We start from the raw sequence: 25,857 nt of genomic DNA, 5'->3' as shown, positions 1-25,857 counted from the left end.
CAGTGACCCACTGTGCTAAGGAAATTCCCAGGATAAAGCGGGAATGGATCTCACGCACAAACCGCGTTCACATTGATGTCGGTGGAATATAAAAATAACATCTAAAAAATGACGCAATATGTTCTTGGAGGTAAGAAACGTAATTATAATTTTAATCAGTTCTGTTGTACTTTGAAATTCAAGTTAAATTGATACGAAATATGTCTTATTGTGAATTTGCTTGACTTCATCTCAAGATGGAAACAAATGACAAGCTTAATAATTTATGAAAACCAGATCTCAATGTATTAATTTATAATTCAACTTCTGTTAAGGTGGTGCATAGTTTGCATACTAATAGATACACAATTTTACGCGGCTTTGTAAATATTATTTGATGAAGACATCGAGGACCAACAGGTTGCAAACAGCAGGAAATACCAACAGCATGAAGATGACGACTAATACAGTAACAATGTGGTTCACCTTTTAATGGATTTAATTTAAATTCGATTGTGTACGTTTATAGGTGTAGTTTATATACATCTGGTTATAAATGCATACATGTTGCTATATAAAATAATGTATTAAATAGTATTCATTTTATTTGGGCTTTTTATGCCTCTTTTTGATATGTAGTGGTTTAGCAGGCCATGTAATGCAAAGAGACACAGGAAATCTCTGTTTTTGAATTTATAGAGACCAACAGATTTTCTTGTAGTCATATTAGCTTGGAATTAGCTGGCGCAGTTCTTTATAAGAGGCATTGCCTTCACTTTAGAGATGTATGTAAACTGGCTAACAACATCATCCCTGACCCTGTACTGTCTAATAACACTAGCTTGAAGCATACTGTATTTCATTTGTGGTAACAGACTGCGTAACTATTTTTATATTAGGCTAGTAGCTGTCTTATCACTGGCTGTGTTTCAGCAATGACTCAAATGGACCCGTGCAATAAATTACACCAGGCAATAATATTTTTCCTGATAACGATCATCGGCTCACTGTCCACAGTAGAGAGCCTTCATCTTTTCCATCCACCATCTGGCCATGATAATGTCTCTGAATGGCTCATGTCCCGGTGAGTCTTGATCAGAGTGAACTCTGGTTCACATTCTCCTTGAAAAAAAAAAAAAAAAAAATATATATATATATATATATATATTAGAGCTTCTCATTCTCAATCAAACAGATTGGGCCTGATGGATGAGTCATAGTCAGAGACTGTCTGTCACAAAGTGTTTATGTTACAGGACAAGTTACTTTTTGGTGTCTGAAATAGCACCCTATTCTCTTTATAGTGCATTGATTCTGACTAGGGCCCTGATCAAAAGTAGTGCACTAAAGAAGTAATAGGGTACCATCCCTTGGTGTCCCAATTACATTGCTTATAAATCTGTAGTCAAGTGAGATGAGATGAGAGCTGATATCGCCTCCTACACATGTACTAAGCCTCAGGAAAGCAGGAAATGTGACTCCACCGCATTCAGTTCAGTCTGCTGTTCTGGTTTAAATCAAAGCCCATAATTTCAATTTCCAATAGAGGACAATTAGTTAGAATTAGGACCCAAAACATTTCCTGTTTAATCTCATAATGGATGACGGGTGTAGAAACATAATAAATTAAGGGCTGTATTTGCAAATAAAAAAGGTAAATAGAATTATGTTCAATGATTCATAATGAATAGGAGAAAATTGATGGTGGCCTCTCTCTCGCTCTCTTTTTCACTCTCTGTGTTTTTCAGTCACTAATGTAATTGAAACGTAACCCCTCCTGTGTCCAGTCCACCTGCAGATTCTGCTGGCAGTGGGTCTGGCAGTCTTCTGCTTCTGCCTGGTGCTGGGCTGTCTACTGTGTTGGCGGAGAGGGAAGTATCATCCACCAGAGGACAAAGAGGCAGCAATATCCCCTTCCTCAGCCACGTGTGAACGGGTCACCGTGACCCTGACCCCCTCATCTGGCACCTTACCCATCAAGCAGCAGTATGAGGAGTTAGACGGGGATGTCCTGGACCTCCCCTCCCCCAATAGCAGCTCCTCCCCCTCTGAGGATGACCTCACCGCCCTGCCCTTTGAACCTCGCCCCCGGTCGTCCTCCTCCCAGCTGAGGTCCTCCCCCAGGTCCTGCTTTCCCATGCGTCGCCTCAGCACTCCGAGTGTGTCCTCCTCCTCCCACTACAAGCCTTCAGGCCATGGCCGTGCCTCCCTGCCCTCTATCTCCAAACTGGGCCTAGTCTCCAAGACCCGTCGGGCGCTGGAACGCCGCTGCACCGTGACCGGTGACAACTTCCTGTACAGCGAACAGAGCCGCCTGACCAGCCCTGGCAATGCCATGCAGTCTACTGGCCTTCAGGGGGAGCTGTCCCAGCCACAGTACGGCTCCAGCTCCCTATCCATCCCCACCAAGCCTGCTCCTCTCCTGCACTTCTCCCTGCTCTTCTCCCCGGCACGGGGCACTCTGACCACCAACATCATGGGCCTGTCCGGGGCGGCACGGCGGCGCAGTGGGGTGTTCGTACGAGCCAGCCTGCCCCCGCTCTGCTCCTCACCCCAGCATGGGGCGTCTCGGCGGCTTAGCCTCAGCCCAGAGATACAGTGCCAGAGCCTTGTGCTACAGGTGGGCTCTGTGGAGGAGCTCCGTGCCTGCACCCTCCGGCTGGCTGTGTTCAGCAGGGACTTCTCAGGCCTGAGAGAGACAGCGCTGGGGGAGCTGGAGATGCCTTGTGGGGAGATGGACTGGGAGCCAGATACAACTGTCCCCTACACCAGGGAGCTCACCCCCACCAGGAGTAGGCTGAAAAAGGTAACACGTCATTTTACAAGCCTAGGGGACTATCATAGAAATAGAACAACAAGATAGATATACTGTATAGTCACTCTTTTTCTATGGGAACTATAGCCTCACAATCACTATCTATCTCCCCACCATCTTAGACCACTGTTTTCAGTTAACTTTAAGCACAGAAAAACTACACACACTGGGGCTATGAATAGTCCATATCGTGTTTTATCTATCAGGGAATGTGTCAGGCTAGTCTAATCAGAACAAGGTCTGGGCCATTAGCAGCTTTTCCACTGTTGTTGGACATGGTGACATTGTAGTTTGTGACTGGAGAGCAAACATGTGGAGTGCAGTGAGCAGTGGGCCGTGTCCTCTGTGGTGGCTGTGCCAGAAGGCATTACTGACAGCCTGAGCTGGCGAGGGTGTGGGTGAGAGGGACAGAGCTAGGCCTCAGGCGCTGGGCTGAGCGAGCATGGTGATGTATGAATGGACATTATGTCGACACCATGTCTTATCAGTGGATCTCTGCGTGAGGCTGGGTGGCAGCATGCAGGCACCTCTGATCTCAGCTGCAAGGCACAGAGAGATGTCATGCATGCTGTACATGTATGAAGCTCAATGAGTTATCACCCAATGAGAAAAAGAATAGAAGTAGAGAGATGGTAGCTGATAGGTGGTGTGAGGATGTAGTTGTGATCTCTAATGGTACTGTAGTGGTGCAATGAGATCAGATGAAAGTTGCCATATTACTGTAACCCGTTAGCATTATAACACTATTGTTGACATGATGTGGGAGGTCAGGGACTGATGTGGCAGGGTTTGGAGCTGGTGCAGAATACAGACAGGATGGTCACTTTAGTTTGTGACGTCCGGAATCAATGGGTTCGTCAGCCCACTTACAGGTTACTCAGCATTTGACTCTGCAATGTCATGCTTTAGCCTGTTGGGACATACAGACTGAGAGACAGATCAAATGATGTCTCCCTTGTTGGGTGATCTCCCATTAGACTCCACTGGTCTCACAAACACAGGCGGGCTTACAGCTGCATGCTCACTAAGTCTGGGCCCAGGGTGCTGTCGGCTCTAAATAAGCAACTAATGAGATTCGTTGTGCTTTTTATGTCATGAATCTCATGGAAACCTCATGGGGTAAAAGACGAGATTCTTAAGGATGATAATTTGGAGGCAACAACATGTCGTTCTTTTTACGCTGTGTGTTCTACTTTAGTTACCTCAGGACACAAAGAAGAACGTGCTTAATAAAACAACAACACACTGTGCTCCTCTCTTCTTCTTATTAACTCAGCCTCTCCCCTCCCAGAGTATGAGTTCCCAGGAGACGTTAGGTCGTAGGAAGAGTTCGCTCGGTGCTGCTCCACGAGCCCTGGGTCAGCTCTTCATTCTGCTGCAGTACCAGACACTGGCCCACCGCATCAAGGTGATGGTCCGCAAGGCTGAGAACCTGGCCAAAATCTCCCGGATGCCAGGAGCAGCAGGTATGATAGGTCCATTTAGCTTTCATCCCAAGCAACATATAGAACTGTCGACATTGACAGTTATACACATGCAGGAATCAATACACAACTCTGGTGTTGCCGGCACTATGCTTTAAGCCACTGAGCCATTATTTAGAACCACCCCAGTCAAGCCCTCAACCTCACAATCCCATATCCAGTCCCAGCCTTAGTCACAGTCATATTCCCAGGCCCCTGCAGCCCTGATTGAGCTCCTTATGAGATTACAGATACTGATGGGCCTCCTGTCATTTCCCCTCTCTCTCTCGCTCTCTCTCTCTCTCCATTTTTCATATTGATTGTTGCTCTCATGTCCCTACAGATCACTACGTAGTCATCAACCTGCGTCAGGATGGGAAGGTGATCAGTACGAAGGAGACCAAAGGGGCGGGGGGACACAACGCTGTGTGGAACGCTCCCTTTCTCTTTGACCTGCCTGTTGGTGACATCACTCAGCTGCCTCTTGCTCTGGAGTTCATCATCATGCAGGTAGGAATGACTCAGTGGTGAAGAATTAGGAGAGTGCAACCACGGATAATGTAATAACAGATAATGTAATTACTTGTTTGTCCACAGTTTTTTATTACATCCTCAATTATGTTACAAGTCTTCCATCAAATGTATCTTCTGTGCATTTGCGTCTTACAACTATCTGTATGTTATTGTTCTACAAAAGAAATGTCTCAGACTACTTCACTGTATATGGTCAGAGAACAACCAACAAAACATCTATCTTTTCAACAGGGGCGGCTCTACACGAAGAGCAGCATGCTGGGCCGTGTGTTGATTGGCTGCGAGGCCCCGGAGGCAGGACAGGGACACTGGAGGGACATGTGCAGGCAGGGACAGGTGGAGACAGCGCACTGGCACCCCATCACACCAGCAGTCTTTTAGGACTTTATAGCTGACCTCTACCTGTGTCAGGAGGGTCAGGGCGTTGCTGGAGAGAGGACAGGTGATAGAGGGCTTGCCAGACTAATGGGACACGCACAAAGGACGAACAGCAAATGGACTATCAGTGGTGGCAGCTGTAAACATATTGTGACGTCATTGCTTTTAGACTTGTAGTATCTGATACTTACTGTTCCACACTGCCCTAACAGTGAGATACAGGCCACAGGACTGACTGCCACTACGGCTGTATGATACGAGTTGCATGGATTTGTGTTATGTGTTGGTGCTGTTTGTATCATAGAGGACAATCTGTCAGTCCCACACATCTTTAAAGCTGGAATCCTTCATTGAAACTACAGCAAAGCGGACACCCCACCTGTGTTTTGGTAAAAGGCTGAGGGATGAGCCTGGAGAAAGATAACCGCTCACAAATTCATGGTCACGACTCAACATCCATGATATCAAAATGATAGTTTTAACCATGTTTTGAGGCTATACAGTGTTTGTTTACATTTACATTGTTTACAAACACTGACGTGAAACAAGCTTGTATTTTGGGTTCTGATGGAGTAGGACAGTTGAAATAAGCTCATTGAGGCATTACCAAGTTCGATTTTTCAAGAATCAATGGGTATATACTGTATCATTAATTTATAAGTCCAAAAATGGGTGTAGCAACTAAGGATTCCAGCTTTAAAGACCATTGTCTGAATTTGCTCTACTGTCAATGATTATTAAGTCATGGCCAAAACACTTCTAGTTGTGGTTTACTGTGACGTTCTGTGTCAGTATTTGTCCCCAGCATTGATCTCTGTTTGCTTTGTTTGTGTTGTGGTACTTGTGGTCTGTGCTACTTGCATGATTGGGATCTTTGCCAGACATTAGCGTGATTGAAAAAGTGATATTGATCGTCATGCGCTATACTCTGTCATGGCCTACTCATCCACCATCCACTGTGGCAGGATGATAACAGACATATGTGCAGTACTTATATAGGTGTTGGCCTGAATCATTACATACCATATATCTTTACCTGGACATAATCAAGCCTGTACCAGAGAAGCCCTCCAAACACCTTCATGAAGACAGGAGTCTGAAAAGCCATTTGCGTACATCAATCAGCCATCAATTGATGACTGTAACTGTGTAGGCATGCTTTTTTAAGGGACTTATACTGTACACATTCTGTCATGGGACTTTCAATTCTTTTAATCAGCATTGACAAATGGAATGCCTGTCTTGTCTTGCTAAAACTGCATATTTCTGCTTTTTAACAGAGAAAGCTCTCACAGTTGAAATGCATCTCAGAATGAAAGTGGTGTGATGAAGATACCATAGGTTCTGTCATATTTATAGATAGTATATGTCCCATGCACTAGATTATTACATGCACCTAACATTATTACAAACAAAATACCACCGTTGACTAGTGGAGTAAAATGCCTGATATGGAAAGACTCGTAGAACTCAAACTTCAGTCGTTGCCGTTGTTTCTTATGTATTTCTGATGGCCCTTTTGATGGTTATAAATATCCATATGTAACAGTGTTGCTACCGTCCCTCTACTTGCTCCAACCTGGGCTCGAACCAGGGACCCTCTGAACACATCAACAACTGCTTCGCACGAACCATTGTTAGCTATCGCTCCACAAAAGCCATGATGTTTGCAGAGCAAGGGAAACAAGTACTTCAAGGTCTCAGAGTGAGTGACGTCACCGATTGAAATGCTACTTGCGTGCACCGCTAACTAGCTAGCCATTTCACACTGGTTTCACACGTTGTGTAACTGCTGCCCTTTCTACTACTGTATGTGTCACTGAAATCATGGTCCCGGATATCAATTTATAGCTCAATCACTTATACAGCACTTATATTGAATGTGACAGACAGGACATCTTTACTGTTGAATGGTCTATGATGGAGTAGGAGTTGAGAGTTAGAAGAAAATATATATTCTATATGGGCTTAATCTAGTAGAACTAAAACATGCCAATGTAAACAGTGCGATAATGTTTGATCTGTGATTTCTATGAAAGCCCTTCACGTGATACCACAATGGCATTGTTTCATTTTTTAAATGTCTCTAATCTGCCACTTTCCCAGACAAGGTATCTTAATGGGTGTTTGCTCATCTGTTCTCATTCCCTTAAATCTGTGTGAACCCTTGCTGATCTTGCACAGTAGAAACATACTGTTGCCTGCACTACATCTAAACACATCTAAACATACCTAAACATATCTAAACATACATCCAAAAGGTTTTGGATATCTGCTTATTTGTCAAGCCAGTATCAACTATTGCTGAAGGCTAAGTCACTGTCACCCTCAAGAGGGTTTACCCATTAAAACAGACAGCAAAGAAGTAAATGTCTTCAAATTTAGCTCATAAAATGTGTTAGTCATGTGCTCTAAGAGTCAACACACTCATATAACATACAGTACGTCATGCCCACCTTTCAGTACTCTCACATTGCGAACATCACCCATATCTATCCATAGCAACACACCAATTATCATCATTTTCAGTTCTAGAGTGACCATCATAGGCTGTGGATCCAGTCCGGTAGCTGTCTGTCCATTAGCCAGACTCATACAGGCAATACAGACCGGCTGGAGCTGTACCATACTCTACAATTGTGGACAGGAGGTTTAGCCATCAGTGAAAATCAGAACATGATTTTTTTCACTGCTTGCGAATATCACGCCTATTGATCTTGGTTATGAGCGAAAGCAGAGCAAGGGAAGATCAATATCCTTAGCAAGGTGGGTAAAGACACAGAGGGAGGTGACTCACCTTGAGGGGACAGCTGTTTTTAAGAGAGAGGTTGCTCCCCCCAGAAAGAGGCTGGTGGATGGAAGTAAAGGTCAGTGAGTGAGACTCTCAGGGGAGACAGAGTTAGGCTGAATAGTAGAGGACGCGGTCCACAGTTTTGGTTTTTGGATATTAGGACCCCCATTAGCTACTGCAGATGTAACAGCTACTCTTCCTGGGGTACACATAAAACATACAAATACGTAACAAAGTACAGAAGAGTTATATATAGGAAAGACAAAACAGTTATATATAGGAAAGACACCAAGAGACAGCAAACATTATATTTACACTCTATTCATATATACGTATGCATATTATTATATACAGTACAGTTAAATTAGATCTTTAGAAAGAGGTGCTATATGTTAAAATATTTTTTTAAAGCCAAAATACGTTTTAAAAAACTGCCACCTCTAATGGTTGAGCATTCCATGAGGACATGGCGACGCATTAAATACGTTTTTGGTTTATGTACCGTAAATAATCCTATAGTTGTGTGTCTGGTGGGGTATGTATGTGTTACTGGCCTCAGGCTGTAGCTGAGGTGGTCTGTAACAGTAAAAACTGACGTCTGCAAAGTTCTGGCGCTTAATTTATTCTGAAGAATGATGCGCGCGCTTGGCCAGGATTTGTTGTTCTGAACTACACAGCGCAACAGCGCCATCTATTGGTCTGATGTACTACTAACGCTAAAGCATGTAGAATATACCATTTAGATTCATTAAGACAAATACATAAAGAAATTGGTTAAAAAAATAAAAAATAATAAAGGGGTGTCTGTTTTTAGTGACTTTGTTTTCAGCTCATTACACATGTCTGTTTGAAGTATATGCAGATAGATTATACAAGCGGTTAGGCATTTTCAACACACAAATGTTTCTTTAAAAAACTAGAAGAGAAGTAGTCAATTTCTCCTCAAACCTCAACCATGAAATACTATCATCCATGTTGTTGATGTTAGTTCTGTGTGTGCAGTTCAGGGCAGTAGCGGTGCATGAGTAAAATCACTGGGGAAGCCAATCTAGAAAGAAATGCCATATTAAAACCTGTGTTGTGATAATTGCGTTGTTTGATCTATAACCTGTTAGTTCATATGCTTTGCGACTGTGATATATAGGCCAAAGGCCGAGACAATGAGATGCAACAGAGGCAGAATCAATTCAACCACACCTTTGTTTCATCACAAAACCAGAGAGCAACCGTTGTCCAGTGAAGTCCACAAAGCATATTGCGTGTAACAAACAGTTACACGACCTATGGTCAAGCAAGTTAGTGTTTCCGACATTTTCGGACTACTAAACAACTATTGATTTACAACCTCGGAGAGTTACAGCAAGTCGCAAAGAAAACAGGAGCTGCCTCCACTTTTCCAGCACCATTTCAATTTCAACATTTCAACATCATCAAGTCACCTAGGCTTAGCTTAATACAGTGACAACCAAAAGATACCAAAAACAATTGAGCCCAATCAATGTAAGCTAAATATGATGTGGCTGTCCATGGTTCTGATTTCTGTGGGTGTATGCGCGTGCGCAAGTAGAAAAACATGTTGACTCACCCTACTTGTAGAGAAACGCCAATGCCATCCTCCTCTCTTTCACAAGTACACACTTTTATTTTTTGTTGTCCTAGGCTACCTGGCTAAAATGCTTGCTCGCTAGCCTAACTTCCTTTAAGGGCAACGTTAGTTAGCTAACATTAGCCTTCTACATATAGCTACATATTGAACTTACCTCTCATGTATGAATTAATGGTTGGATCAGAATCGCTGTTATAATGATTAGCCAGTACAGAGAATTGAGTAAAACCACACATCCAAATCCCTATCTCCATCCATGGCAAATTTAGCAAAGGGACCATTTTAGCTAGCTAGCTACCCACTGGAGGACAACAACACAAAGAGATGCAACAATTCAAGTTCTTTCTGTTAATGACGTACACTCTCGATGTGATGTGATTGGTGTGAAGCCAAATCCAAACTGGGTTCCCTTGACACTTTATTTGGTATGCCAGGACCATTCACAGTTGAGCTCAATGCTGATTGTCTATTATTTTATACTATTTTATATCAAGGGAGGCCAAATGCTCGCTGGCTTCCCTTTCATTCGATACTACAGGAGGCAAAGTCATTCTCTTTTTGACATACAGAGACAGAGGGGTGCTGTTTCACTCACTCGGAAGCTTTCTCCAGTGAGATATATTCAGCCTCTTGTGAATTGAAGGACAATTCTGAAACACAGAGTGACGAAAGATAATAATAATTTTTCTTAGCGAATTTATTGGGGAAGCCTGACTTCCACTGGCATCCATGAATACACACCACTGGTTAAGGGCAAGGCATGCTGCTTGGTCTTGAGCCAGCTGCAGCTTTGCTAGGTCTTTGCTGCATCTGACAATATTACTGGACAGGAATCAAGATTGGACAAAATCAAAGCCTGAAGAACTAGCACAGTTGATATTTGTGTCAAAAACACAGATCATCTTGTTATAATAGACATACCTCTCCCCAGCTTCACAAAAATTGTCAATATGACTTGACCATGATAACTAACCATCCAATGGTACTCATAGGAGTTCAGCTTCAACTTGAATGGTCACACCATTTATGCACAACACCATTTGAGGTTTAGGTCCAAGAGAATGCTTTGAACCAAATACAATGCTTTTGGTTTTAGGTTTATTTAGGACCAGTTTATTAATAATTACCCATTCTGACACTGATTGTAACTCTTTGGTAACAGTCTCTGTGAGCTCACTGGCTGTATGTGCTAATGTGTACATTGTGCAATCATCCGAATACATAGTAATTTTAGCTTTATGTGCCAGATCATTTTCACTAATAGAGAAGAGTAATGGCCAAAGGCAACTGCCCTGAGTGATACCGCACTGTAAATATCTGATGTAAGAGAACCGGTTCCGGTTTGGAGCGAGTGGTCGCATCGGCGCTTCGCTCCCGCAGGTAGTATAACTTTTTACATTTCATTATATTTCATTATTGCACAACGGTTTGATTTGTCTAATCTTAGCAATTTCTTCTCAGCTAGCTACATAGCCGTCTTTGTATCAAAGATAATTGCGTAATTATCGTATTTCGCCGTCCTAACGTAGTCTTCACTAGCCAGCTAGCTAACGTCCACTGATTAGCTGCACTGGGAAAACTATTACACTCAACTGAACGACTTGATCAGTGTAGTGTTAGCTAGCTACATAGCTGTCTTTGCTGTCTTCGTATCTTCGTTCCAAGATAATTGTGTTGTTTAGGTTTAGAGTGTGTAGTCTTAGAGTGATTATCTTAATTTACCGAGGTTAGCTAGCCAGCTATTTGTCGTCCTTAACGTAGGAGACTCTGCTAGCTAGCCAACGCTAGCCAACATCTTCTGAATAGAACTCAACAACCCGGTCGCATTCACAGGTAGTATCACATTTTCATTTCATTTCATTACAGTACAACGGTTTGATTTGTTTGATCGTAGCTAGCTACATAGCTAGCTACATAGCCGTCTTTGTATCAAAGATAATTGTGTAGTCTAGAGCGATTTTCTAGGTTAGCTAGCCAGCTATTGTCGTTCTTTTAACGCAACGTAACGTAAACAACACTACTAGCTAGCCAGCTAGCCCCGAATAGCAGCACTGTAGAAACTATTACACTCAACGGAACGACTTGATTAGTGTAGTGTCAACAACGCACCCACTGCCAGCTAGCCTACTTCAGCAGTACTGTATCATTTTAATCATTTTAGTCAATAAGATTCTTGCTACGTAGCTTAACTTTCTGAACATTCGAGACGTGTAGTCCACTTGTCATTCCAATCTCCTTTGCATTAGCGTAGCCTCTTCTGTAGCCTGTTAACTATGTGTCTGTTTATCCCTGTTCTCTCCTCTCTGCACAGACCATACAAACGCTCCACACCGCGTGGCCGCGGCCACCCTAATCTGGTGGTCCCAGCGCGCACGACCCACGTGGAGATCCAGCTCTCCGGTAGCCTCTGGAATTGCCGATCTGCGGTCAACAAGGCAGAGTTCATCTCAGCCTATGCCTCCCTCCAGTCCCTCGACTTCTTGGCACTAACGGAAACATGGATCACCACAGACAACACTGCTACTCCTACTGCTCTCTCTTCGTCCGCCCACGTGTTATCGCACACCCCGAGAGCTTCTGGTCAGCGGGGTGGTGGCACCGGGATCCTCATCTCTCCCAAGTGGTCATTCTCTCTTTCTCCCCTTACCCATCTGTCTATCGCCTCCTTTGAATTCCATGCTGTCACAGTTACCAGCCATTTCAAGCTTAACATCCTTATCATTTATCGCCCTCCAGGTTCCCTCGGAGAGTTCATCAATGAGCTTGATGCCTTGATAAGCTCCTTTCCTGAGGACGGCTCACCTCTCACAGTTCTGGGCGACTTTAACCTCCCCACGTCTACCTTTGACTCATTCCTCTCTGCCTCCTTCTTTCCACTCCTCTCCTCTTTTGACCTCACCCTCTCACCTTCCCCCCTACTCACAAGGCAGGCAATACGCTCGACCTCATCTTTACTAGATGCTGTTCTTCCACTAACCTCACTGCAACTCCCCTCCAAGTCTCCGACCACTACCTTGTATCCTTTTCCCTCTCGCTCTCATCCAACACCTCCCACACTGCCCCTACTCGGATGGTATCGCGCCGTCCCAACCTTCGCTCTCTCTCCCCCGCTACTCTCTCCTCTTCCATCCTATCATCTCTTCCCTCCGCTCAAACCTTCTCCAACCTATCTCCTGATTCTGCCTCCTCAACCCTCCTCTCCTCCCTCTCTGCATCCTTTGACTCTCTATGTCCCCTATCCTCCAGGCCGGCTCGGTCCTCCCCTCCCGCTCCGTGGCTCGATGACTCATTGCGAGCTCACAGAACAGGGCTCCGGGCAGCCGAGCGGAAATGGAGGAAAACTCGCCTCCCTGCGGACCTGGCATCCTTTCACTCCCTCCTCTCTACATTTTCCTCCTCTGTCTCTGCTGCTAAAGCCACTTTCTACCACGCTAAATTCCAAGCATCTGCCTCTAACCCTAGGAAGCTCTTTGCCACCTTCTTCTCCCTCCTGAATCCTCCTCCCCCCCCCCTCCTCCCTCTCTGCAGACGACTTCGTCAACCATTTTGAAAAGAAGGTCGACGACATCCGATCCTCGTTTGCTAAGTCAAACGACACCGCTGGTTCTGCTCACACTGCCCTACCCTGTGCTCTGACCTCTTTCTCCCCTCTCTCCAGATGAAATCTCGCGTCTTGTGACGGCCGGTCGCCCAACAACCTGCCCGCTTGACCCTATCCCCTCCCCTCTTCTCCAGACCATTTCCGGAGACCTTCTCCCTTACCTCACCTCGCTCATCAACTCATCACTGACCGCTGGCTACGTCCCTTCCGTCTTCAAGAGAGCGAGAGTTGCACCCCTTCTGAAAAAACCTACACTCGATCCCTCCGATGTCAACAATTACAGACCAGTATCCCTTCTTTCTTTTCTCTCCAAAACTCTTGAACGTGCCGTCCTTGGCCAGCTCTCCCGCTATCTCTCTCTGAATGACCTTCTTGATCCAAATCAGTCAGGTTTCAAGACTAGTCATTCAACTGAGACTGCTCTCCTCTGTATCACGGAGGCGCTCCGCACTGCTAAAGCTAACTCTCTCTCCTCTGCTCTCATCCTTCTAGATCTATCGGCTGCCTTCGATACTGTGAACCATCAGATTCTCCTCTCCACCCTCTCCGAGTTGGGCATCTCCGGCGCGGCCCACGCTTGGATTGCGTCCTACCTGACAGGTCGCTCCTACCAGGTGGCGTGGCGAGAATCTGTCTCCTCACCACACGCTCTCACCACTGGTGTCCCCCAGGGCTCTGTTCTAGGCCCTCTCCTATTCTCGCTATACACCAAGTCACTTGGCTCTGTCATAACCTCACATGGTCTCTCCTATCATTGCTATGCAGACGACACACAACTAATCTTCTCCTTTCCCCCTTCTGATGACCAGGTGGCGAATCGCATCTCTGCATGTCTGGCAGACATATCAGTGTGGATGACGGATCACCACCTCAAGCTGAACCTCGGCAAGACGGAGCTGCTCTTCCTCCCGGGGAAGGACTGCCCGTTCCATGATCTCGCCATCACGGTTGACAACTCCATTGTGTCCTCCTCCCAGAGCGCTAAGAACCTTGGTGTGATCCTGGACAACACCCTGTCGTTCTCAACCAACATCAAGGCGGTGGCCCGTTCCTGTAGGTTCATGCTCTACAACATCCGCAGAGTACGACCCTGCCTCACACAGGAAGCGGCTCAGGTCCTAATCCAGGCACTTGTCATCTCCCGTCTGGATTACTGCAACTCGCTGTTGGCTGGGCTCCCTGCCTGTGCCATTAAACCCCTTCAACTCATCCAGAACGCCGCAGCCCGTCTGGTGTTCAACCTTCCCAAGTTCTCTCACGTCACCCCGCTCCTCCGTTCTCTCCACTGGCTTCCAGTTGAAGCTCGCATCCGCTACAAGACCATGGTGCTTGCCTACGGAGCTGTGAGGGGAACGGCACCTCAGTACCTCCAGGCTCTGATCAGGCCCTACACCCAAACAAGGGCACTGCGTTCATCCACCTCTGGCCTGCTCGCCTCCCTACCACTGAGGAAGTACAGCTCCCGCTCAGCCCAGTCAAAACTGTTCGCTGCTCTGGCCCCCCCAATGGTGGAACAAACTCCCTCACGACGCCAGGACAGCGGAGTCAATCACCACCTTCCGGAGACACCTGAAACCCCACCTCTTTAAGGAATACCTAGGATAGGATAAGTATCCCCCCCCCCCCCCTTTAAGATTTAGATGCACTATCGTAAAGTGACTGTTCCACTGGATGTCATAAGGTGAATGCACCAATTTGTAAGTCGCTCTGGATAAGAGCGTCTGCTAAATGACTTAAATGTAAATGTAAATGTAAGAACTCTCTGAGTTCTATTGGATAAGTAACTCTCCAATCATGTGATGGCAAGCCATAGCAAGCAAGTTTTTTCAATAACAAATGATGATCAATAACATCAAAGGCTTCACTGTAATCTAGCAGTACACTACCATATTACCGTCCATTTATTTTAGCCAATCATCAGTCATCTGAGTCAGTGCAGTACAAGTTGAGTGCCCTTCCATACATGCATGCTGAAAGTCAGTAGTTAACCTTTAAAAAAAAGTAGCATTGTATTTGTTCAAACACAATTCTCTCCATCAGTTTACTAAGGCCAAGCAGCCAACTGATTGGACGGCTGTTAGAGCCAACAAAGGGTGCTTTACTATTTATATATATTTTTTTGCAACATCATGGATGGATGCTGCTTGCTTTGTTCTTACTGCAGAGTAGGGACAGTCTTACAACCCTAATATGCTTATTTGACAATCACTACATCCCACAAAGTTCCACAACCTCGGCACAAACACGCATAGGGGACATAAAACATCTACGGTGTCTTTGGTGTGATACGAGTCTAATTGGCAACTTCTCATACACATTTATTTGCACTGTGTTATTTGTGTCACTTTCATAGGGCATGCAATGAGTTTTCAGTCATGCCCTTTTTGGTATGCATTCAATTTCTCTGGAGTCGAGCAGTGGAGAGATGTTTAGTAGTCTGTTTACTGTCTAAAACACACAAGTTTAGTCTCATAGACATACTGTATGACAGGCAGCCCCTCTGTCTCAATGATGTGCTTGTACATGGAATGACTCTGCCAGACAGTATAAAGAGTGATTATGACTAATACATGATGACATATAGCCTGAGGAGGTCAAAGACAGGTTGGGCGACAGGTAGCCTCTCCCTGTAGATCGAAGGCAGGACTCTGATGACAGCCAGAGGATTGAGGGAGAACTGATCAGAGTATATCAGCCAGTAAGTGTTCTTTAAAGAACAAAGCCATCTACAAAGCTACGTAAGCTTAACTTTCTGAACATTCGAGACGTGTAGTCCACTTGTCATTCCAATCTCCTTTGCATTAGCGTAGCCTCTTCTGTAGCCTGTCAACTATGTGTCTGTCTATCCCTGTTCTCTCCTCTCTGCACAGACCATACAAACGCTCCACACCGCGTGGCCGCGGCCACCCTAATCTGGTGGTCCCAGCGCGCAAAAACCCACGTGGAGTTCCAGGTCTCCGGTAGCCTCTGGAACTGCCATCTGCGGCCAACAAGGCAGAGTTCATCTCAGCCTATGCCTCCCTCCAGTCCCTCGACTTCTTGGCACTGACGGAAACATGGATCACCACAGACAACACTGCTACTCCTACTGCTCTCTCTTCGTCCGCCCACGTGTTCTCGCACACCCCGAGAGCTTCTGGTCAGCGGGGTGGTGGCACCGGGATCCTCATCTCTCCCAAGTGGTCATTCTCTCTTTCTCCCCTTACCCATCTGTCTATCGCCTCCTTTGAATTCCATGCTGTCACAGTTACCAGCCATTTCAAGCTTAACATCCTTATCATTTATCGCCCTCCAGGTTCCCTCGGAGAGTTCATCAATGAGCTTGATGCCTTGATAAGCTCCTTTCCTGAGGACGGCTCACCTCTCACAGTTCTGGGCGACTTTAACCTCCCCACGTCTACCTTTGACTCATTCCTCTCTGCCTCCTTCTTTCCACTCCTCTCCTCTTTTGACCTCACCCTCTCACCTTCCCCCCTACTCACAAGGCAGGCAATACGCTCGACCTCATCTTTACTAGATGCTGTTCTTCCACTAACCTCATTGCAACTCCCCTCCAAGTCTCCGACCACTACCTTGTATCCTTTTCCCTCTCGCTCTCATCCAACACCTCCCACACTGCCCCTACTCGGATGGTATCGCGCCGTCCCAACCTTCGCTCTCTCTCCCCCGCTACTCTCTCCTCTTCCATCCTATCATCTCTTCCCTCTGCTCAAACCTTCTCCAACCTATCTCCTGATTTTGCCTCCTCAACCCTCCTCTCCTCCCTTTCTGCATCCTTTGACTCTCTATGTCCCCTATCCTCCAGGCCGGCTCGGTCCTCCTCCCGCTCCGTGGCTCGATGACTCATTGCGAGCTCACAGAACAGGGCTCCGGGCAGCCGAGCGGAAATGGAGGAAAACTCGCCTCCCTGCGGACCTGGCATCCTTTCACTCCCTCCTCTCTACATTTTCCTCCTCTGTCTCTGCTGCTAAAGCCACTTTCTACCACTCTAAATTCCAAGCATCTGCCTCTAACCCTAGGAAGCTCTTTGCCACCTTCTTCTCCCTCCTGAATCCTCCTCCCCTCCCCCTCCTCCCTCTCTGCAGATGACTTCGTCAACCATTTTGAAAAGAAGGTCGACGACATCCGATCCTCGTTTGCTAAGTCAAACGACACCGCTGGTTCTGCTCACACTGCCCTACCCTGTGCTCTGACCTCTTTCTCCGCTCTCTCTCCAGATGAAATCTCGCGTGCGTCTTGTGACGGCCGGCCGCCCAACAACCTGCCCGCTTGACCCTATCCCCTCCTCTCTTCTCCAGACCATTTCCGGAGACCTTCTCCCTTACCTCACCTTGCTCATCAACTCATCCCTGACCGCTGGCTACGTCCCTTCCATCTTCAAGAGAGCGAGAGTTGCACCCCTTCTGAAAAAACCTACACTCGATCCCTCCGATGTCAACAACTACAGACCAGTATCCCTTCTTTCTTTTCTCTCCAAAACTCTTGAACGTGCCGTCCTTGGCCAGCTCTCCCGCTAACTCTCTCTGAATGACCTTCTTGATCCAAATCAGTCAGGTTTCAAGACTAGTCATTCAACTGAGACTGCTCTTCTCTGTATCACGGAGGCGCTCCGCACTTCTAAAGCTAACTCTCTCTCCTCTGCTCTCATCCTTCTAGACCTATCGGCTGCCTTCGATACTGTGAACCATCAGATCCTCCTCTCCACCCTCTCCGAGTTGGGCATCTCCGGCGCGGCCCACGCTTGGATTGCGTCCTACCTGACAGGTCGCTCCTACCAGGTGGCGTGGCGAGAATCTGTCTCCTCACCACGCGCTCTCACCACTGGTGTCCCCCAGGGCTCTGTTCTAGGCCCTCTCCTATTCTCGCTATACACCAAGTCACTTGGCTCTGTCACAACCTCACATGGTCTCTCCTATCATTGCTATGCAGACGACACACAATTAATCTTCTCCTTTCCCCCTTCTGATGACCAGGTGGCGAATCGCATCTCTGCATGTCTGGCAGACATATCAGTGTGGATAACGGATCACCACCTCAAGCTGAACCTCGGCAAGACGGAGCTGCTCTTCCTCCCGGGGAAGGACTGCCCGTTCCATGATCTCGCCATCACGGTTGACAACTCCATTGTGTCCTCCTCCGAGAGCGCTAAGAACCTTGGCGTGATCCTGGACAACACCCTGTCGTTCTCAACTAACATCAAGGCGGTGGCCCGTTCCTGTAGGTTCATGCTCTACAACATCCGCAGAGTACGACCCTGCCTCACACAGGAAGCGGCGCAGGTCCTAATCCAGGCACTTGTCATCTCCCGTCTGGATTACTGCAACTCGCTGTTGGCTGGGCTCCCTGCCTGTGCCATTAAACCCCTACAACTCATCCAGAACGCCGCAGCCCGTCTGGTGTTCAACCTTCCCAAGTTCTCTCACGTCACCCCGCTCCTCCGCTCTCTCCACTGGCTTCCAGTTGAAGCTCGCATCCGCTACAAGACCATGGTGCTTGCCTACGGAGCTGTGAGGGGAACGGCACCTCAGTACCTCCAGGCTCTGATCAGGCCCTACACCCAAACAAGGGCACTGCGTTCATCCACCTCTGGCCTGCTCGCCTCCCTACCACTGAGGAAGTACAGTTCCCGCTCAGCCCAGTCAAAACTGTTCGCTGCTCTGGCCCCTCAATGGTGGAACAAACTCCCTCACGACGCCAGGACAGCGGAGTCAATCACCACCTTCCGGAGACACCTGAAACCCCACCTCTTTAAGGAATACCTAGGATAGGATAAGTAATCCTTCTCACCCCCCCCCTTTAAGATTTAGATGCACTATTGTAAAGTGACTGTTCCACTGGATGTCATAAGGTGAATGCACCAATTTGTAAGTCGCTCTGGATAAGAGCGTCTGCTAAATGACTTAAATGTAAATGTAAAACAAAGAGAAAATGAGGTTCCAGCTGCCATCACTTACAGCAGGAGAGGGCAAAATTTTTGGCTTGAGGGCCACATCAGGATTTCGAAATTGTCTGGAGTTTTTTAAACCCCAAATAATCATTTCTAAAAAAACACACAAAAAAGTTTTCAATATTTATTTTTATACAAAATCCCTCGCGGGCCAAACTCTGATTTAGTGTAATCCACAACATATGTCACAATTACATTTACATTTAAGTCATTTAGCAGACGCTCTTATCCATAACTTACAATTGCCCATATATTGTTCTTTATGTATTGTTTTGCATAGAATTGCCCCCCAAACATTTATGACATGTTTTGTGAGGGGGAAGTGGGTGTACAGATCAGATCACACAGAATATCCCCCTTTTTAAAAATGGAAAAATATCTTATTTACTGACCTCCTTACAGTAAGTATTGTACTATTTTATAAAAGAGACCGCGGAAAATACAGATAGTAGTAGTAGGGATGAAGACAAAAGGTCTCGAAATCCCGTCACCATGGGGGTATGTGTGGTCCAGAGTCAGAAACGTTACCTCCGCACAATACAGTAGAATCTAGATAACTTGGATTCTGTTGGATTCCCTAGCCCTAGCCTCAATCACAACCCTAACTCTAACCCTAGCATCATGTCCACACCCCAGTTCAACTCTAACTCCAGGTAGCTGCAAGTAACTGCGCCAAACTGTTATTGGCTCAGAGTGAGAGCATTGCTTGATATTTGCTCCTTTTATAATTGGTGAAACTGCTGAGAAAACAATGAATATGATTAACTTCTGTCTGAAAGTGAGCGGTAACTATACATAAATGTGTGATTGTAAAAATAAAAATAAATGTTGGTGAAAAGCATTTCTTGCTGCGACTCCATGAATACAAATGTTCTGTGAGGCTTTGTGACCACTAGGTGTCATGATTTGCACAGATAAGCAAGCACCAGGCTCAGTACAACATGGAATCTAAATAAGACAATGGTCAGAACATGGTTTGTGTTCACTGAGGGTAGCAAAGGGATTTGTGTCATAAGTGATGACTTATGACCTGTTCTGAATGCTATGAAATGTCTGTTTCTTGACAGTTAACCTATTATGTGTCAAAATGACTTCGATAATATAGTACCCAATATATTAGGGAGTTCACCTGCAGTTTGATTCATGGTTTTGCTTGGTCCTTTGGGCTGCAACTGGGACCTGGCTAAGATAAAGCAAAGCAGTGCGACGAAAAACAACACAGAGTTACACGTGGAATGAACAAAAGTACAGTCAAAACCACAATATAAAAATCTATATATACAGTGCCTTGCGAAAGTATTCGGCCCCCTTGAACTTTGCGACCTTTTGCCACATTTCAGGCTTCAAACAAAGATATAAAACAGTATTTTTTTGTGAAGAATCAACAACAAGTGGGACACAATCATGAAGTGGAACGACATTTATTGGATATTTCAAACTTTTTTAACAATTCAAAAACTGAAAAATTGGGCGTGCAAAATTATTCAGCCCCTTTACTTTCAGTGCAGCAAACTCTCTCCAGAAGTTCAGTGAGGATCTCTGAATGATCCAATGTTGACCTAAATGACTAATGATGATAAATACAATCCACCTGTGTGTAATCAAGTCTCCGTATAAATGCACCTGCACTGTGATGGTCTCAGAGGTCCGTTAAAAGCGCAGAGAGCATCACGAAGAACAAGGAACACACCAGGCAGGTCCGAGATACTGTTGTGAAGAAGTTTAAAGCCGGATTTGGATACAAAAAGATTTCCCAAGCTTTAAACATCCCAAGGAGCACTGTGCAAGCGATAATATTGAAATGGAAGGAGTATCAGACCACTGCAAATCTACCAAGACCTGGCCGTCCCTCTAAACTTTCAGCTCATACAAGGAGAAGACTGATCAGAGATGCAGCCAAGAGGCCCATGATCACTCTGGATGAACTGCAGAGATCTACAGCTGAGGTGGGAGAGTCTGTCCATAGGACAACAATCAGTCGTATATTGCACAAATCTGGCCTTTATGGAAGAGTGGCAAGAAGAAAGCCATTTCTTAAAGATATCCATAAACAGTGTCATTTAAAGTTTGCCACAAGCCACCTGGGAGACACACCAAACATGTGGAAGAAGGTGCTCTGGCAAAACGTTATGTTTGGCGTAAAAGCAACACAGCTCATCACCCTGAACACACCACCCCCACTGTCAAACATGGTGGTGGCAGCATCATGGTTTGGTCCTGCTTTTCTTCAGCAGGGACAGGGAAGATGGTTAAAATTGATGGGAAGATGGATGGAGCCAAATACAGGACCATTCTGGAAGAAAACCTGATGGAGTCTGCAAAAGACCTGAGACTGGGATGGAGATTTGTCTTCCAACAAGACAATGATCCAAATCATAAAGCAAAATCTACAATGGAATGGTTCAAAAATAAACATATCCAGGTGTTAGAATGGCCAAGTCAAAGTCCAGACCTGAATCCTATCGAGAATCTGTGGAAAGAACTGAAAACTGCTGTTCACAAATGCTCTCCATCCAACCTCACTGAGCTCGAGCTGTTTTGCAAGGAGGAATGGGAAAACATTTCAGTCTCTCGATGTGCAAAACTGATAGACATACCCCAAGTGACTTACAGCTGTAATCACAGCAAAAGGTGGCGCTACAAAGTATTAACTTAAGGGGGCTGAATAATTTTGCATGCCTAATTTTTCAGTTTTTGTTAAGTTTGAAATATCCAATAAATGTCGTTCCACTTCATGATTGTGTCCCACTTGTTGTTGATTCTTCACAAAAAAATACAGTTTTATATCTTTATGTTTGAAGCCTGAAATGTGGCAAAAGGTCGCAAAGTTCAAGGGGGCCGAATACTTTCGCAAGGCACTGTACTTTGTGTGCAAATGGAGTAAGGAGGTAAGGCAAATAATAGGCCATAGTAGTGAAGTAATTAAATGAACACTGTAGTGATTGATGTGCGGATGATGATGTGCAAGTAGAAATATTGGTGTACAAAATAGCAAAAAAAAGTCAATAAAAACAACATGTGGATGAGGTAGGTAGTTGGATGGGCTATTTACAGATGGGCTGTGTACAGCTGCAGCGATCGGTAAGCTGCTCAGATAGCTGATGCTTAAAGTTAGAGATATAAGTCTCCAACTTCAGCGATTTTTGAAATTTGTTCCAATCATTGGCAGCAGAGAACTGGAAGGAAAGGCAGCCAAAGAGGTGTTGGCTTTGGGGATGAGTTTGATATTTTACTGTCCCAGCAAAACCGTGTGTTGCCAGAACATGGACCAGGCAATTACAGTGTGAATACTTAGGCTGGGTTGATGGATGAGATCAGACAGACTCAAATGGATACAGACTGAGGTTTACATTTTGTGACTGGTTATGGCTATTCCACTTTAATTATATAAGTCTAACCTACTGCCACTCTGTTGCTCATGTCGGCCATGTCTGAAATATGAGTCCTCTAAAATGTATCTTGGCCATTAATAATTATTGGAAAACAAACCTCTTACTTTTATGTTCAAATTGGTCAAATAGAAAAATGCTTGGTATTATTTGCAACCATCTCATGACCTATTCCCAGACCCTCTGAAATCTAAGGGATACCAATGTTGCTTTTGAGCCTTGAATTATTGCTTGTGCTTCAAACAGATAAGATATATGGTAAGTTCCCCAAACTACTGTATCCCAGGCATCAGTTAAAAAGCATGTTGACAAAGTTGCTAGTTCTCATAAACCATGGACAGCTACAATGATGCATCATTTAAGCTGCACACATGACATGCAGGGGCCAGGTCTCTTTATCAAGAATGGGAAGACGGGACAATAACATCACTGTGTTCCTGGCATCTGACAGGGGAGGCGCCCTCATACACACCTTTCTGCCCCCCTCTCTTCACTGGAGCGTCTCCTCCTTCCCGCCTGGAGTCAGCGGTAACAGAGAAGGACTATTAAACTATCATATGTGGGCATCATATGTGGGCATCAGCTGCAGCCAGCATCCATGCTCCCAATGGGGGCCTTGACATCACGGGGCAAAACGCAGTACTTTTTGCCATATTCTACGGGAACAGACAGTTCATCCCAAGGCCAGAGGGTCTGGATTGACAACAATGACAGGCATCCAATGCACCAATCTGACAACTACTACTACCACAAGCCAGTCAAGGCCATCAATGGAGATAGGGACCTGCTCTAGCTTGGGCAAAAGACAACACATAAAAATTACAGGCCTGTGCTCTCACTCAGAAAATGAAACTCCAGTTCTTGGTTGTCACATCAACCTGGAATGTGGAACATCAAAAGATAATGCAACAAGTTACACCAGCTCCATTTATGGCATGGTTTGTTTGTATGATTGGCCATCATTCAAGTAATATACTCCAAGGCTTTGTCTTTCACAATGATGATGTTTGAATCAGATTGCTGGGTCCCTGTGAGCTTAACTTTTTCCGTAAACTTTTGTATTTTTGTCCTGAACGCAATGACTGACGGGATCCAGCAGTAAATGGACAAACACCACTACACACAAACATGTACTTCCTTAAATAATGTTTTACAACATGTTTAATTGCCTTTGAATATTAATACACTGCTCAAAAAATAAAGGGAACACTTAAACAACACAATGTAACTCCAAATCAATCACACTTCTGTGAAATCAGAATCAATCAATCAACACTGATTGACAATACATGTCACATGCTGTTGTGCAAATGGAATAGACAACAGGTGGAAATTATAGGCAATTAGCAAGACACCCCCAATAAAGGAGTGGTTCTGCAGGTGGTAACCACAGACCACTTCTCAGTTCCTATGCTTCCTGGCTGATGTTTTGGTCACTTTTGAATGCTGGCGGTCCTTTCACTCTAGTGGTAGCATGAGACGGAGTCTACAACCCACACAAGTGGCTCAGGTAGTGCAGCTCATCCAGGATGGCACATCAATGCGAGCTGTGGCAAGAAGGTTTCATGTGTCTGTCAGCGTAGTGTCCAGAACATGGAGGCGCTACCAGGAGACAGGCCAGTACATCAGGAGACGTGGAGGAGGCCGTAGGAGGGCAACAACCCAGCTGCAGGACCGCTACCTCCGCTTTTGTGCAAGGAGGAGCAGGAGGAGCACTGCCAGAGCCCTGCAAAATGACCTCCAGCAGGCCACAAATGTGCACGTGTCTGCTCATACGGTCAGAAACAGACTCCATGAGGGTGGTATGAGGGCCCGACGTCCACAGGTGGGGGTTGTGCTTACAGCCCAACACCGTGCAGGACGTTTGGCATTTGCCAGAGAACACCAAGATTGGCAAATTCGCCACTGGCGCCCTGTGCTCTTCACAGATGAAAGCAGGTTCACACTGAGCACGTGACAGACATGACAGAGTCTGGAGACGCCATGGAGAACGTTCTGCTGCCTGCAACATCCTCCAGCATGACCGGTTTGGCGGTGGGTCAGTCATGGTGTGGGGTGGCATTTCTTTGGGGGAGCCGCACAGCCCTCCATGTGCTCGCCAGAGGTAGCCTGACTGCCATTAGGTAGCGAGATGAGATCCTCAGACCCCTTGTGAGACCATATGCTGGTGCGGTTGGCCCTGGGTTTCTCCTAATGCAAGACAATGCTAGACCTCATGTGGCTGGAGTGTGTCAGCAGTTCCTGCAAAAGGAAGGCATTGATGATATGGACTGGCCCGCCCGTTCCCCAGACCTGAATCCAATTGAGCACATCTGGGACATCATGTCTCGCTCCATCCACCAACGCCACGTTGCACCACAGACTGTCCAGGAGTTGGCGAATGCTTTAGTCCGGGTCTGGGAGGGGATCCCTCAGGAGACCATCCGCTACCTCATCAGGAGCATGCCCAGGCGTTGTAGGGATGTCATACAGGCACGTGGAGGCCACACACACTACTGAGCCTCATTTTGACTTGTTTTAAGGACATTACATCAAAGTTGGATCAGCCTGTAGTATGGTTTTCCACTTTAATTTTGAGTGTCACTCCAAATCCAGACCTCCATGTGTTGATAAATTTGATTTCCATTGATAATTTTTGTGTGATTTTGTTGTCAGCACATTCAACTATGTAAAGAAAAAAATATTTAATAAGAATATTTCATTCATTCAGATGTAGGATGTGTTATTTTAGTGTTCCCTTTATTTTTTTGAGCAGTGTAGATTTGCTGTTAACGTTTATCCAGTTAAAAGTTATTGGATTTGGCTATTTCAGTTACACCCTTTGCTGACAGGTGTATATAATCAAGCACACAGCCATGCAATCTCCATAGACAAACGTTTGCAATAGAATGGCCTTACTGAAGAGCTCAGTGACTTTTAACCTGGCAGCGTCATAGGATGCCACCTTTCTAACAAGTCAGTTTGCCAAATTTCTGCCCTGCTAGTGCTGCCCCGGTCAACTGTAAGAGCTGTTTTTGTGAAGTGGAAACGTCTAGGAGCAACAACGTCTCAGCTGCGAACTGTTCATCGGGAGCTTCATGAAATGAGTTTCCATGGCGGAGCAGCCATGGAAACAGCTATGGAAACAGCAATGCCAACTGTCGGCTGGAGTGGTGTAAAGATTGCCACCATTGGACTCTGGAGCAGTGGAAACACGTTCTCTGGAGTGATGAATCACGCTTCACCATCTGGCAGTCCAACGGACAAATCTGGGTTTGGGGGATGCCAGGAGAACGCTACTAGCCCCAATGCATAGTGCCAACTGTAAAGATTGGTGGAGAAGGAATAATGGTCTGGGTCCGTTTTAAATGGTTC

The 25,857-nt window shown here is 45.7% G+C and overlaps 1 protein-coding gene across 1 annotated transcript; it reads left to right on the top strand.

The window, feature by feature from the left end:
- Nucleotides 1-7,251, top strand: LOC124035062 (synaptotagmin-4-like). Its single transcript, XM_046348479.1, has 5 exons — nucleotides 1-130; nucleotides 1,767-2,785; nucleotides 4,086-4,260; nucleotides 4,601-4,767; nucleotides 5,023-7,251. The coding sequence occupies exons 1-5, from the start codon at nucleotides 109-111 to the stop codon at nucleotides 5,170-5,172; spliced, it is 1,533 nt and encodes a 510-aa protein (XP_046204435.1). The 5' UTR covers nucleotides 1-108; the 3' UTR covers nucleotides 5,173-7,251.
- Nucleotides 7,252-25,857: the final 18,606 nt, after the last annotated feature.

This window comes from Oncorhynchus gorbuscha, linkage group LG05 (genome assembly GCF_021184085.1).
Source record: "Oncorhynchus gorbuscha isolate QuinsamMale2020 ecotype Even-year linkage group LG05, OgorEven_v1.0, whole genome shotgun sequence".
Lineage (NCBI taxonomy): Eukaryota > Metazoa > Chordata > Actinopteri > Salmoniformes > Salmonidae > Oncorhynchus > Oncorhynchus gorbuscha.
Note: the sequence above shows the minus strand (reverse complement) of the source record. Positions and strands in the feature narration are given on the sequence as shown.

What these genes read in the sequence shown, in the direction of transcription:
- LOC124035062 (XM_046348479.1), top strand. Translation starts at nt 109, where the DNA reads ATGACGCAATATGTTCTTGGAG. An exon ending in GACGCAATATGTTCTTGGAG is followed by an intron (nt 131 to 1,766) that starts GTAAGAAACGTA and finishes TCCTGTGTCCAG; the next exon opens with TCCACCTGCAGATTCTGCTG. An exon ending in CCGGATGCCAGGAGCAGCAG is followed by an intron (nt 4,261 to 4,600) that starts GTATGATAGGTC and finishes ATGTCCCTACAG; the next exon opens with ATCACTACGTAGTCATCAAC.